The following is a 16,350-nucleotide window of genomic DNA, read 5'->3' as shown; positions in this document are numbered from 1 at the left end:
TCAGCTCCCAATTTTCCTGTTTTCCTTCTCTAAACCAGTGTGAATTGCTTAATCGCATAGTAGAATCTTTCATCTTCCTGTTTATCTACTATCATCAGGAATTTCAGGAAATATAGCAGAGTGGTAAAGCAGGAAATAAATCTTCCTTTTGCAGTCTCATGTTAATTCATATTGCATGCTTTAGATTATCAAAAGTGTTTAAGATATAGCCTAGTTTTGATTAAATTGAATAATTAGTGACTTTATGATTCCTTAGAAAGTTATGCAATGCACGTCTTCATCCCATCTACACTTCGTCTAGAATATACAAATTTCACTTTCTAAATTCTCTGCCGCCTATTAAATGTTTATGGTAATTAGCCTAGTTATCCTTTTAGTTTGCCTATATATACATTTTGCTTTCCTCAACTCTCGCCAGAATGCAACTCAATTAAAAGTATGAATAAGTGCAGATCTTGCGTTTTAGACAAAACTTATTTCACCATAAGTAACGGTCAGTAGTCTTTGCTGACCGTTATTCTATCTGTGCATTTAAAAATCTTTAACAATAGATTTGCTTAAATGATTGATCGATTAATGCAAAATACCTGAAGGTCAACTCTCTGAGAGAAGAAACACCTTCTTAGAGTGTTTTTAATGGCTCGCATTCATGCAGTAGATGACGAAAATTACAAAACCTGCCGGTGCCATTTTTCCTTTCCCCGGGAGTAAATCTATATAGAATTAATATTTTTCTTCAGTTCTATCCATTTCGCAGCTACTCAGTTAGTTTCCTTCAATAGAACTCATGTATTGTCCCCAGTGCATGAATATAACACTGAAAACGTAATTCAAGTACCAAATAAGCAGCAATTACAAAAAATTTTTCCTTTCATCTAAATGGTAGTAAAATAACTACTGAACATTGGAAATATTTATGCTTAGAATCAATTTTTAGGTATAGCCTATAGCAAAGATCCTCAGAAATTCAGAGAAAATGGTAAGCCATAGTTTAAAATTTGTAATATTGTTTGTTTATTCTTTAGCATATGAAATGTTCTTTTAAACGATGTCAGTGAAATGTTAGACCTGTGGATCAACTTGTAAAAATCAGAAATTATATCAATTCATTGCTGATATAGGAGCATTCCGGCTATATAAAGACAAAAATAATGTTCATATTCTTGTTTTATGCTTATTTAAATAGTTTTGATGGAATAAATTTAATTGTGAGGCAAGATAAAATTATCCATCAACGAAGTCGTACTCCGCTGTCTTGGTTAATGCATTTAAAAGTTATTATGAAAAAAAAAAAAAAAAAAAAAAAAAAAAAAAAAAACTGTTTGTTCTTTTTCGTAAGATCTTAACTGCTTTCGTAAGAACAAACAGTTTTTTTTTTCATAATAACTTTTAATGACTTTCGCTTTCATAATAACTTTCGATTATACTATATTGGTATTTTAAAGCAGAAAATACTTGAATAAATATTTAAAAAGGAAAAATTCAGATTTTGCATTTAAAACGGCGTTCTACTGATTAGGTTGGATTACTTATCTCAGCAAAGCACTTAAGAACTATCTGCCTTAGGAGGAATGCTTTTAAAGAAAATTTAAACAAACAAACAAAATCTTGGCTTTCATTTACGCCGCAACTCGTGAAAAATATTAAAACCCCATGTAGGTTGCCTTTTTACTGAATAATACTGAAGATATTCTACTGAATTTCAATAATGAACTTAACTGACAAAAACTTCGAATTTTATTTTTCAGAAGAGTCTAATATTAGCTTTAACAAACGTATTGTTTACCTGATATTCGCATAGAATCTTAACAGATTGCAGGGTGGTTTGATTGATGAAAGGAAAGCCTCTATTGGCAATTTGCCTTAAGGTGTGGTTCCTTCGATGTCTGTTTATTTAAGGGAAAGTTTACTTTGATGTAGGACAGGAATAGGAAACTACGGCCCGCGGGCCAACTTCGGCTTGCCGGAAGGTTCTATCCGGTCCGCGGATAGAATTTTAATTTGCCGGCCCGAGGCAAATTAAAAGAAATATATATTTATATATTATATGTTCATCTCCTTTTCTACTTTGTTTAAATTTTATTTTTTTTCCCTTTTTTTCAAAGGACTAATGATCTTTTTACTTTCTCTATTTTTGTCCTACAAAACATAAATTGGCGGAACTAGCAAGTACAGACAGCTTTCAATCGTTAAAGTGTTAAAAGCGGAAGTTCCCTGTTAATTTACAGCTGTAGATTGGCGCCAACAAGCGTTATCGCTTTCTCGAGAAGCAGATATATGGGAATCCAATATAAGTGAATTAGACCTCTTAGAAAAACCTGAATCTTAATAAAACTTAATCTCTTTGCTGGGCATCTAGTTAAGAACGACTTGTCTCATTTCCCGAGGTTAAATTCAATACCCTCAGTAAATGAAGAGAAGCTTAAGAATTATGAAGATGGCTTAAAAAAAATTGCATTTTGAGTTCGAACGAAGATTTCAAGATTCATTAGCCATTCAAATAGAAATAGATATTTTTACCAGAAATTTCAACGAAAATTGTGAAACAGTGAGGTAAGATTTGCAGCTTGAATTAATTGAGTTGCAACCTAACAATCATCTCAAGCAGTTGTTTCTAAATATGCCAAACTTAGAGTTTTACAAGTCATTATCGAAAGTAAGTTTCCCAAATTTAATATCTCACGTCTGGAAAATCAGTGCTATGTTTGCTTCATCTTATATATGTGAACAAGTGTTTTAAACTGTAAACCTTAGAAAGAATTATTTCAGAAGTAGACTGACAGATGAGCATTTAGCCTCGCTCCTTAGAATCGATACATCTCACTTCAAACGTCAATATAAGAATTTTTAAAAATGAAATCGCAATTTCATTCCTCTCATTAACATATTTAAATTGTAATACTTGTATATTGTTTTCAAAATTTTTAGAAAAATTTATTTTGGCCCGCCAAACTTTTATTTTTCCATTTTTGGCCCGCGACCGAAAACGTTTACCCATCCCTTGTGTAGGAAGTAACATCATGCATGGGAAAACCCAGAAGAAACGCAGTTAAGAATACGCACATTGGCCGAGGTTTAAACGAAGATGAACGCTAGTTTCCAAAATAAACAATAGTTGGTTTTAATAACAACAGTTGTTTGTTTATACAAGTAACTGGATTACTGTTGGGTTTAACAAATCGTGAAAAGATTTGAGAAGTATTGCACCTAAATTTTCACTCAATTTAATGTGCTTTAAATACGAAGCTACAAAAGGCAAGATCTGTCTTCAGCGCAGACAGTAAATTCATAACGAAACTAGAAGCAGTAAACTGTTTTAATTGTAAGAAGTAAATTGCTTCTAAGGTGGGTACTTTTAAAGTGAAGTAAGTGAATATATATTATTAGAGAAACGAAATTTGTTAAAAAAAAAAATCTGAAAGCTTTCAGATTTTATATTACGTCCAAAAGGTGGTTGTTTTTTTTTTTTTTTTTTTTTTTTTTTTTTTTTTTTTAAATCATTTTATCATTCCAAATTAGGGCTTCCAGATACTCATATTTGGTATAAGATTACGTTATTCAAAATTGGATGGCTCTAGGTACCGTTGTTTTATCACAGTGTGTGAAAAACAAAACACATTTTATACATTTATGGAGATTCTTCATTATTTAATTTCTTTAAATATAATACATTTGGTGGCAGCAATTTAAAAAGTGATTCGCCGTTTATAGTTAATTAACGCGAAATGGCAAAACGAAGTTAGTAACTTCTAACGCCATTTGGGCTAATAATCTAATTGAAAGTACATCTGCATCTGCTTGGAAATATGATTAAAAATTACTGAATTTTTTATTTATGATATTATAAAAACTCGTTTCTACAATCCTGCTTTTGACTTTACCTATGAGTAGAAATTAAAATATGAATTCGTGATGATGAGATAGGATTTAGTAACATTCCAATGATATATATTTGTCAAAATCTAGAAATTAAACAATTTTCTTCATCAGTCAACATCATTTCAACAATTTTCTTCGTACCCAAGTTTGTTACAAAAGGGAGAAAGCAGCGAAATGAAAACGTCATAGAAAGGAAGGTATGGAATACACAGCAAAAATTTTCCTCAGCCTTCTCTCATGTGCATACAGCTTTTACTGTATATTGTTAATACTGTATATTGTTACTCATTAAAAACTTTGTTTAGAAATCTTGTCATTCAGAACAATATAAGAAACTGCTTTCACGTAACTATTTCAAACATTTACGAATTAATTCATTTTTTACAGAAAACGGAATTTTTGCTTAACAAGAATCACGAACTAAATAGATTTGGTTCTATAGTGATAGATTATAACTTAAAATATGGATATAATTCCTTTCTTTTCCCTAGGCGAAGGATGAAAGCGAAGTGATCGACACTATCTCGACAGCTATCGACGTTGGATACCGTCACATCGATACGGCTTTCGCCTATCGCAACGAAGCCTTCATAGGTCGGGCTCTCCAGAAAGTTCTGCAGAGTGGGAAGGTCAGAAGAGAAGAGCTATTCATTGTGACCAAGGTAATTAGTTACGCATCATTAAGAGCTCCAATTACAAGCGTCGTTTCACTAATTATTCTCGTGAGTCGGGAATTCTGAATGGGTTATTTGCTAACTGAATCCGTCCGGAATTATTGTGTTCTAGACAGCTGGGCATTAGAAGAATCATCTCCATGCGTCAATTGTTTCGAAGCCCATTCATCTGAAAACTTACAACATAAAGTAATAGCAATGCTTGTAAGGACCGAATCTAAACAAAAAGGCAAATTAATTAGATTTCGGATTCGAGGGAATTTCAAGCCTTGCTGAACATTCCGTTTTTAAATATTTACCTAATTTATCAACTGAGCTATTAATAATAGCCATTGCCATCTGTAAAAGAAAAAAATCGTAAATTGGACCTTGTTTTTTACGCAGTGAGTGTTCGAGTATAAAATAATCTATTAAAAAAATCTGATCTAGACTCCACATGTCTTCCTTCTGAGGCCTATTACATTTGCTGCATTTCATTTAAACTTATTTCTCAAAATTTAATTGGAGATATATTTCTCATTCAATCAATCCAGTTCTCACTTTGTGACAAGGAAAAATACATAAAAACTCAAAACATCTTCATTAAAAATTGTAAAATAAATAAATAAATAAAAAAAAAAAAACTTAAAACACCAAATAGAGTTAGAAACCGTTAAAAAACAACTTTTACAGATAAAATTAGAGTTTAAATGAATTAAAATTAGACAGAAAGGTAGATTTTTCGGTTCACAAAACTTTTGGCCCCGCTCAACAAAAAGGTGTAGTTGGTGCAGAAACTCACTTAATTCACTATGTTAGTAAGTTTCAAATGTAAACAAATGACGGCTTCGTTAGGCTTAATGGAACTTTTAAATTGTTGATAATTCTGCAGCTATTGCATGCAGATTAAATAAAGGCATAAAAACCTTAACCGGAACATATGGAGAACATAATTTAAAAGGACAACATTATTTTTTTTTTCAATTTTAAAGCCAAAAAATGCACAATTTACCAATATATAAGAATAAAAAAAACTTAGCTCACCGAGCCGGGTAACAAAGTAGGTATATTTATATACTATATTACTTGTTTTTTACAGTCACTGCGTAAAAAACAAGGTCCAATTTACGATACATCTGGTGTGACCGATTGCAACCAAAAAGGGAGATGCACATCTGCATGTTATAGTAGTTCCATATACAAAATTTCAACATTTTGAAGCTAATCGTTTTTGAGTTATGTGAGATAACTAGGATTTCATACTATATTTTTACCAGAAGAGGCTAGAAAAATTCGAAAACAATTGCATTGTTAACTCCCACATATAGTGGCCTTTATTATTTGCTTTGAGAATGCTTATAAAAATATTTTATTCATTTTTTATTTTTCTGCTGTACCGTCTCCGACCATTTTGGTTTTTACATATTAAGAATCTCTTTCCTTCTCCTACTAAAAATATGCCAGGAGAATAAGGCACAACAAATACACAATCTGAAATATTTGTTTGGAATACTCTTTGTGCTTTTCCATCAGCTTCAGTAAATACATTTTCAGCTCTGCTTATTCATTCGAGTCATGGGAAACCATATTTATGCACCAGCATCTTTGTACCTCGCTCACGTTTTCTGTTTTCGAAAGAATTTTCCGATGGATCATGAAACCGATTTATATTATGTAAACATATGTTGTCTGAATCTTTTATTCCTCTTTCTCCTTCTAAATGGTAATGTTATTTGGCAAACATATTTTTTCTGTCCTGTGCTACTTTCAGAATCCCTTACGAATTTGATTCAAGAAAGTAAAGAATAATGTATGAACATATATCTATACTGATTAAAACTGTAAAATAGGTATAAGAGATGTACTACAACATGGATGTTTGATAACACTTTAGGATATTTTTAGCCTTAACATCATTACATAAAGGATCAATAAATTCCGAAGAACAGCGCAAGTTCTGTTTGCTCAGCAGTGGTGTAATTGTTTTAATAATTGAAGCAATGTGCATCTGAAGAAATACTGTATTCAAATGGGTAGCATTTTTACAATATTTTTGTGATCGCTAAAACGCTATTAATTTATTTTGCCTAGCCCATCGGTCATCGGACATCTTTGGTGGTTTTTGAGGCATCAACGGTTAGGAGTTTTGACCTCTATTTGGCGTTGTGCTTTGGCTTCGACGGCTGTAAAAAGTGACTTTGGAGCTGTCCTGATTAATATTGGCTTAATAAAGTGTGTTTCGATACTTCATCAAGTGTCGACGTTATTTGCTCCAAATCTACGAAACCCCGTACGTATGTGAAGGAAGAAAATAACGTAACAATATACTATATATCAGGAAATTGTATCCTTGCGGTAAGGAGTCTGCCTAGCCCTAACATATCTCTTTATTTAAACAAAAAATCAGCTACAGTTTTGATTTATGGATGTTTCGTTGTTTGTTTTTCGTGACGCCTAGATGGTATAGTGGTTAGGAGAACTGACTACGATACCGAAGGGCCTGGGTTCGAATCCCGGAAAAGGTATGGTTATAACTGTAGAAAGGTTATAGCCATAGATAGGATATAACCATAACCACTTATAGAAGGCAACGGTGGCCGCTTATTAGGTGCCTCCACATTAAAATGGTCTTCTGACCTTAGGAATGTTAATTTATTTAAAAGATGTTGCTACTGGTAGAAGTTTTATTCTTTTCATTATTGATCAAGCTTTTGTAATATTTTCTCTTCATCATACTTTCTGTTAAACGGAATGTCAATAAGTTAACCGTCATCTCAATTTCCTCTTATATTAGTCGCAAATTGCATTAATTCCTCGTGAATTAAATTTTCAAGTTATTTTTTGTGTTTAATAACAGAAAGGTCTTTCAGCGTGTTAAACTACTTGTAAATTGATTTGGAGAAAAGTGAGATTGATTACAAGCATTTTAAAATGAAGATATCAATCAGAATTTGTTAGAAAAATTCTTCATTAAACTCGAAGCAAAACATACACTTTTTTCAATGTCTCATTGCAATTACACTTTATACTTTTAAGATTTTAGGCTATATGTTATGCTATGATATGGCTATATGTTATTTTAGGCTTATGTATATGTCAGTGATTGTTTAAGTTAGGATTTTAGGTTTTATCTATGTTAATGATTGTATAAAGTTTGACTTGTTTTTGTGGCATAAAGCAGTATCAAACTCCTAACAGATGTTAAGCTAATTATTTCTATGTCTAGACAGAGTCAAAATTATAAAGAAATTGTTCAGTTTCACTTTATTTCAAAAGTATCTGAGAAAAATATGAAGAATTCTATTCTTTTTTCTCATATGCAAACATAAACTTAATTTTTAAAATAAATTCTTAATTGCAAACAAATAGTTAGTGATACGCGTATTAATTATCGGCGTCATTAAGCATGTAGCCTATGAGTGAACCAGTTATTAAGAACAGCTGAAACAAACGGGACTTTGACAGTTGCGGAAGTCTTCAGAGGGTTTAAAAACAAATTTTTATTAAATCAGTACTGTAACATAAATGCACGATTTGTGCTTATAATTCGGCTAATCACTTGTGACGATGTAACTTAACGATATAACTAACTTAACCATTCTCTCATATTAGTTTTATTCATGAAACAAAACCAGGAAAATATCCATGCAGCCAGTTTCTTCTCCGTGAATCCCGTTTGTTTCAGCTGTCTTAGTAACTGGTTCGCTCATCATAGGTTACGTGCTTAATGACGCCGATAATTGATTGCGTATCACTAACTATTTGTTTGCAATTTAGAATTTATTTTAAAAATTAAGTTTATGTTTGCATATGAGAAAAAAGAATAGAATTCTTCATATTTTTCTCAGATTCTTTTGAAATAAAGTGAAACTGAACAATGTCTTTATAATTTTGACCAACTAAATTTTGTTTATCGTCAGAATTGTTTGAAACTGTTATTTTTACAAACTTCGAGCATTTTATACCTTTTCTATTCTTTTTCAATAATTCTGCATTAAAAATTGATTTTAAAATACATTATATAGTCTGGAAATAATGCTTTTTAAATTATTATTTTAGCTTCCTAATAACGGTCTTCGTCCAGACGCTGTGGAATACTTCTTTCAAAAGTCTCTGTCGGAGCTTAAGTTGGATTACATCGATCTCTACTTAATTCATTTCCCAGTTGCAGCCAAAGTACGTATATAAATAATCAACTACATTGTATATGTATATATAACTGCATGCATATCTGCTTTGTTTTTCATGCTTTCTTCTTATATGCATACAAATACACATGTGTATCAAACACACACATGCCCTTTCATGTAGTATGTTTAGATTTACTGAATAAGACTAAAGGATATTGAGAAATTTAAGCAGAACTTAGTAAAAACAAAGTGTGGAAATCTTTGGAAAGAAGTTTAAGGCCTTCAAATACATCTAAGAATTACTTAAAAAAGTATAAGGACTTTTCTCTTTCCCTACTGCCTACCTTCGTGGTATAACTAGTAGCACTTCCCATTAGCAAACGAAACATAAAGCGTTCGAGCGTCGGCGAGGGCATATATGGTTTCTTAAATTTCTAGCTTCCAAAAATTCTAATGTCTATACAAAAGATTTTAAGCGTAAAGGCTATTAATAATCGCAATTTTCATATTATCACTATGAAGAGACATTGAGTTGATGGTGTCCACCGGAAACAACGCGGACGGAAATGTCAATGAGAAAATAACGCAAGAGAAAACATCGTCGTACAAAACATCATGGGAAAAATGAAGGAAAGCCTCGCATATTTTAAATCATCATCGTAGAAAAATAGAACGGCTAGAAAATGGGTAACTTGTAATTGGAGATGATCTAGGTCAGTGTTTCCCAACGTGGGGCCCACGTCCTTCAGGAGGGGCAACTAGATTGTTAGGGGGACAATTCGAAAATGAACTCGTCCAGAATTTAAAGGGACAAGGGATGTTCAAATTTCTAAATTTTCTTCAAGAAGTCAAAATTTTCCAAAATTTTATATTTCAGTCCCAAAAATAAAGAATAATGTATTAATACTTACATTACTTATATTACACAATTACTTACATTACATATTTACTTATACACTTTCATATTTATACAATTCTAGACGGTACTATATAACGCCTGCTAAGTTACAATAGAGGCACACATAACTGTTAATACTTACATATTTACAATACTATACAGTATCATTTAACACTTATTGTATTACATATGCTGTACACGCGCATCTCACGCAGTTTACGTAGTACATGTTGCATACATGGTGTTCTTTTGATTTGCATCACACATAAATTGCAATTAGATAAATTCTAAATCGGTATCAGAAACCTCATACAGAGTCTAGTATTGATTACTGCGTGCAGCGAATACTACAGAGGTATTTAGAACATTGGTTTATTCCATAATGCCCTATACATGCCGCAGTGTGCGACTGTTACGTGTTTGTACTTAGTTCACAACACATAGTTCGTTGTAGTACATAGTTCGTACGTACATAGTTCGTTCATAGTACATAGTTCATTGCGCATAGTATGTATTCACTACACCTCTTGCATTTCCAGCGCATTTATTGGATCCTGAATGCATATAGATCATTTGTAAAAGTCTCATATTATATGAGTTTGCGTATACTAGCTGTACACGATGAACGGTCACCTTTTTGTCTTTTATGCCAACAATGCCTGACCAACAAATTAATGAAACGAGGTCTTGATGCACATTGAAAGGCAAAAAATAATGCTCATATTAATTCAGATTTGAGTTATTTTCAAACTTGAAAAAAATTGAAAAAGAGTAATGTTAAAGTGTCTGTTTACTGCTCACAATGCAACTGTTAATGATAAATAATTACTAATACTTAAAATAAAACAGAAAAAAATTTCATTAAAATTATTTTGTGCTTGAATTTTAGTTCCCTATTACATGTTCTGAAATTTTACTTACTACTATGTTTACTCACAAAAGTTTCTAGTGATTTCTTCCTAAAACTTATCATTCAAGTTTCTTTCGTGAACATTTCAATTTTTGAATATTAAAAATTCTGTATATACTAGGGGTAGCATAATTTTAGAAAGGTTTAGGTGGAGCATAGCACAAAAAAGGTTGGGAAACACTGATCTAGGTGCTTTTCATCAAGAGACAAAAAGGCAATCACCTCCTTGGGTGAGAAAAGTTCACGTAGGACACAGAAACTTCGGTATCAGAAATCTAGATTGAATAGCATGTTGAATGTAAGAGATAATTCTTAAGGATATTTTTTATAATAGGGGACAGAAAACGAACTCCATATTGTATAAAGACATAATGGACACACTTCTGAAGAGAATTCGGCATGTTAAACCTGAAAATGTATAATCGAATCACTAGGTTTCTGCTGCACTAAAATGAGCGATTATGCAATTTCATTCTCCTTAAGCAACATTTATCAAATGTGCCACAGTTCTTCACAATCCCTTCTATTCACCCGATTTCGCATATGCAAACTAAACCCCTCCCTAAAATGAAATCTCATTCCAAAAGTGGTTCTTTTAATAGCACTGAAGAAATTCAAGAAACCGTAATAGACCGGCTTAAAAATAGCATTCCTAAACATCAGTTCATACTAATTCATGCAAAAGAATAAATCGTTTCAAGCTTTGTATAGACTTGCGAGTATTGTATGTTGAAGATTAAGATCTAAAAATACTGTTTTATTCAACTTTTGATTTTATGTGAACTTTGTGGATATGTTGTGTATATTAATTAATTTTATTAGAACTTTATATCCAACGTATTATCTGTCTTTGAGAACATGTATTAAATTCATATTTACAAGACTTTAACAATTTAGATTATATATATATATATATATATATATATATATATTACCAATTATATTTTTTCCTAAAATTTAACTTACGGAGAATAGGTATTAGATGTGCAAAGTAATATATTTAAAGAGCATCTTCCGGGCATAAAATTCTTTTTCTTGCTTGCAGCGATCTGACGATGATTACGCTCTTTTCCCGACTAAAAACGGTGTTTTCGATGGAGATGAAACGATTGATTTGGTAGAAACTTGGCGCGTAAGTATTTAATACTTTCGTTAAGTTCAAAGTATTTCACATAAAATATGGCATTTTTTGACATGCCTTTTTAATTTTTTCATTGTTTTAGAATTCATCGCAATTTAAAATAATTTTTCTCTTAAATTCAGTACAATTGACAACACTTAAACTCTACTGCAACTTAATTAATGCGAGTAGAAAATGAAATTGTGTTTGACAGGAGAAATTAATGTTCTAAAAAAATTTGGAAAATGGTTACAAATACGAAATGAAGATTAGGGAGAAGGAAAAAGAGAATTAATTACTGTCAAGAAATTTTCATTTACTTTTTATTTTGTTAAAAAGAAAGAATTAATTATTTAGAAGGCTTATAATTTTGTGAGAAAATGGTACAAATTTTTAATTGAATTCCATCAACGAAATTAATAGTACTTGGAAATAAATATATTTGGACGATGACTGAATTTTACAAGAATTTACCAGTGAAATTCCTATGAAGTAAAATCAGAAATAATCATAAAACTTCTGAATTCTTATTATTAAAAACAGTATTATTACATTATTTTTGGAAATGATTCACATCTATACGAGTATTAATAATAAAACTGGAAACTACGTAAAGACAATTCTATAAGGAAAATCATTTAGACCAAATGAATTGGATGATGAGAAAATGGGATGATTGTAAGTCGAATAAAGCAATTCTCTATTTTAATCTATCTATCTATATCTATCTGTCTCTCTCTCTATATATATATATTGAAAAAATGTCATTTGCTTTCGTGTAATTCTTACAAATCTAATCCAATCTTGATAAACTTTTGCATACTTAACTTTTTAGACAAGACGAAAGTCACTCCCTCCATATGATTTCAAAAGCCACTTAACGTGATTCACACTCAAGTCGTTTATATTAAAATATTGTGGTCACGACAATCATCATGCGTACACGTACACGTCACCCATCTTAGGCTCACATCGCCGTTATTGCGCTCTCGCTATCAGCGGAAGTCATACGTCCTAAGCTAGGAATTTATTATTGCTTTTTACAAAAAATAAATTACGAATTTCGTACATAGGTAGATGATTTTAGTGCAATCATTGGTGAAATTGTTGTATTTTGCTGCATAATGTAATATGAAAAATCTAAAGAGAGAAGCTACGTCGGAAAAGTAAGAATACAGGTGTCAGCCCATTTAACAATAAATAAATGGGTATTTCAGGAATTTGGCAAGATATCGCCAAGCTGACAAGGAATTCGGCGACTCTTATCCTTTCGGAAAATTTGGCGAGAAATTGCAAAGTCGCCGGACTTGGCGACATTTGGGTCCGGCCTCTGTAAATACATTTATTTAATTACAATACCGTAATAGACATTGTAACTGAATTAATGTAGTTGATCCCTATATTAACTGCAACCGTAATTCGCCCTTCTTATTACTTTTTAGTAATTTCGAAAAGCAGAAAATACCAGAAATGTCTAACGCGTACGCAAGCAACAGTATCTGCTAAGTTTCAATTTTGAAAAAGTTTCAATTTATCTGCAAAGTTTCAATTTTGAAATTACGTTGGGTTCACGTCACCTTTGTTGCCCTCTTACTATTCGTTTTATTAAAGTCTATATTACTACTATATGGCGCTCTGTTCATTTACGCTTTAGAACAATGTAGAACCTCCAAAGCAGAATTTAAGTGCCTTTTCTACCAGTTTTCCGCGAATATTTCGAAAATGAAGAACTCTGCCAGTGGATGGCATCAACAGCAGGAAATGCTTCCCGAAATGCTTCCCGAAAAGCTTATTCAGGAAATGCTTCCCGAAAACTCTGTCACCTTTTCGTCCATTGGCTCAGTAATGGATATAAAGCAAGCTGTGGAATTATTTAAAAATCCAATGAAATTTTTAAACGTTCTTGAGCACACAGGATCATCATACTCAACATACAAGCTCACTTTGAAAAAAAGAATAACGCGTCATATTATTGCGTATGAATGGCCCGCCAAAGCTGTGCAGCGGAACAAGGGGATGCCGCACGTGAAGACGTATTCATTTCAAACATTCCGTTCATGCTTAGTGATAAAAATATGGTCTTCGACTTCAAGCGACTCAATTTTCCCACCCAGCTTACATTCGTTTTGAGTATCAATAAGGCACAGGGATAACCGCGTTGTGTGGCAGGTATTAACATGGGATGTCTATGTTTTCCCATAACCAATTAACACATAACTTGCTTAAGATTCAGCACGACGGACAATTTGATTGTTTACGATCCGAACGAGCAAAAGAAAACCGCGTGTCGTCAAGCTTTGCGATAAAAAGTGCAATAAAAATAATGCTTACCCTAAATGTAGCTTTATTCGAGTTTAACCAAAATAAGAGGAAAACCTCTGTCTACCTGTGATTCTGAAAATCTACCCTATCTCCAGAAGCCTTTTCGCTCTGCGTTAAAATCACATGCAATGACGGATACTTCTGCTATTAAATAAATAAATAAACAATTAAGCGTGATGATCAACGGGCGAATAATTTGTATGAAACTTTTATTTATATCGAAATTCGAAGTAGTTTGCTACTTTTGCAGAATTTTTGTTGTCTAAGTAGCCTTATTCGTTAAATTATCGTTGTTTTACTATGTATTACGTTGTATCTACAAAATAATTTTAGCCCAAAGGAACGTTAGCCCAGAAGGACTATTACTCTCGAAATGGCATTTTATGTCGAATCACTATAAATTGCTGTATTTCTTTTCATATAGTTGCCACCAAATATTGTCTTCCTGTATTATATTTAAAGAAATTAAATAATGAAGAATCTTCGTGAATGTATGTATGTATGCTTCTCGCACTGTGAAAAAACAAAGATACCTAGAGTCATCAAATTTTGAATAGCATAGTCCTCCGGAATATGGGCCTCTGGAAGCTCGAATCTTGAATTTCGAATTTGTTTTGCTATCTATTTCATATTTTTTAAACTAAACGAACTTTTGATTAAGAAACTCAGCTTTTTCAAAGCGAGCAATGGCAACACACTGTACGGAATAAAATACATTTTTATTATCTCCAGCGTGCGAGACTGTCTAACTCAAATTTTAAAGATATGCTGTTTTTAAATACTTTTATCCCAAAGGGTCGTTAGCCTAAATACTCTGGAAACGTGTATGTATGTGCACTTTGGGCGTAATATAAAATCTGAAATCTTTCAAAGTTTTTTTCAGTGTGTTTAAATTGAACCTGAAAGTGCATGATGTTTGTTTGCCTTATAACCTGAGGTGAAAGAAGAAGTCACTGTAGCTTGCAATGTGATGGCACGAGACATGTATAAGCTTTAATATTGCAAAAAAGTAATGCTGTTGCCTTCAACAGACATGTAACATTAAAATTCTTTAGTAAATATAAAAAGTAAATATAAAAAGTAAACATAAAAGGCCATCGTCATGAGATTTGAAAAAAAAAAAAAAAACTTTGGAGAATTGTGCAAGATGTATGGTCATCTGTTTCTGTTGAAAAATGACAAAATTGCTCGACTCTACGTCAAATGGAATCAGTGCAGTCATAAACTCAAACATTTTGCTGCTAAATGCTATTTATAAAGAAGCTAAAAGTTTTGCAATAACGTTTTGTTCTTAATAACCAGATATTTGTATCTGTTTGTCCATTACATTTTTGGGATCGTTCAGAGAAAATCACGATACTGTTGCGTTCTACGGGTTCGTGGATTTGGAGTGACTGATGACAACACTTGATGAAAAATCAAAACACAATTTATTCGCCAGTATTATACAGGACAGTTCCAAAGACACGTTACAGTCGTTGAAGAACTACGAAAAACAAGCTGAAATAATAAACAACACAGCCTTCAGGCTATAGCGGTAAAGACAGCTTCACAGCAAATCACTAAAATATAGCTTCTGACTCGGTTCGGTTGCTCTGGAGCTGATCTTTGAACTCAAGACACTACTACTAAACTCAACATACTCTCACGATACACTTCACAATAAACTGCTATTCCACGTACGGGCAGGTTATTTATAGCTTTTGACCTGCCTTCGGGAACATTCTCGGGAAAGCAGGTAAGAATTCATTCTAGAATGTTCTCGCTCCGTCTATGGCATATCGCCAATTTTGTCGCCTGTTTCTGGGAACCCTGTTTTTGCCATTTTCTGACAACCCTAAACCCGCTTTACGGGGAAGCTATTTTACTGCAGCTGGGAGTTTCGTAACGATACAAAAACATCCCAATAATCAGTGATGATACTTATAGAATTAATAAATTATATCACTACGGTCCAAACAAATACTCAATAACATGAAATTAAAAAGTTAAACAGACGCTATTCTTAAATCCGCCATAGCTGTATTTATTCTAAAGGAAAATTTAAAAAATATTTCCTGTAATGCTTCGCCAATATTCTAAACACAGTTTCTGCTTCCAGGTAATGGAAAAGCTCGTTGATAAGGGATTAGTCAAATCTATAGGCATCTCCAACTTTAACAGCCAGCAGATTCAGCGAATTTATGATGCAGCAAGAATAAAACCAGCAGTTCTGCAAGTAAGTGCATAACTAAACAATAAATATTCGAAAGATTACGGGATATTTTCCTTTTCTTTATTAGTCCCTTACTAGATGATATATTTTTTAACAATCATGAGGATTTTCCTTGTCAGCAGATAAAAAGCATTTATAATAAATCCCACGTGAACTTTTTAAAGCGAACGGAAACAAATTTTGTATCGTTAAATACACTTTTGCAAACTGAAGGAAAATGAGT

The 16,350-nt window shown here is 32.4% G+C and overlaps 2 protein-coding genes across 3 annotated transcripts in view; one reads left to right on the top strand and one right to left on the bottom strand.

Moving 5' to 3' along the window:
• The window catches only part of LOC118183789 (uncharacterized), a 193,401-nt gene that overhangs the window by 105,561 nt on the left and 71,490 nt on the right, over nt 1-16,350 (bottom strand). The window lies entirely within an intron of this gene.
• Nucleotides 1-16,350, top strand: part of LOC118183790 (aldo-keto reductase family 1 member A1-A-like) — a 65,628-nt gene that overhangs the window by 8,993 nt on the left and 40,285 nt on the right. The window contains exons 2-5 of the mRNA XM_035353393.2: nt 4,371-4,541; nt 8,592-8,708; nt 11,516-11,602; nt 16,014-16,130. Of these exons, the coding sequence (XP_035209284.1) occupies nt 4,371-4,541; nt 8,592-8,708; nt 11,516-11,602; nt 16,014-16,130 (492 nt within the window). The remainder of the gene's footprint in view (nt 1-4,370; nt 4,542-8,591; nt 8,709-11,515; nt 11,603-16,013; nt 16,131-16,350) is intronic.

The sequence above is a fragment of the Stegodyphus dumicola genome, chromosome 9 (genome assembly GCF_044657685.1).
Source record: "Stegodyphus dumicola isolate Sdum_Otavi_A_Nest chromosome 9, ASM4465768v1".
NCBI classification, from domain to species: Eukaryota; Metazoa; Arthropoda; class Arachnida; order Araneae; family Eresidae; genus Stegodyphus; species Stegodyphus dumicola.
This window is presented reverse-complemented; position numbering and strand designations above follow the sequence as displayed.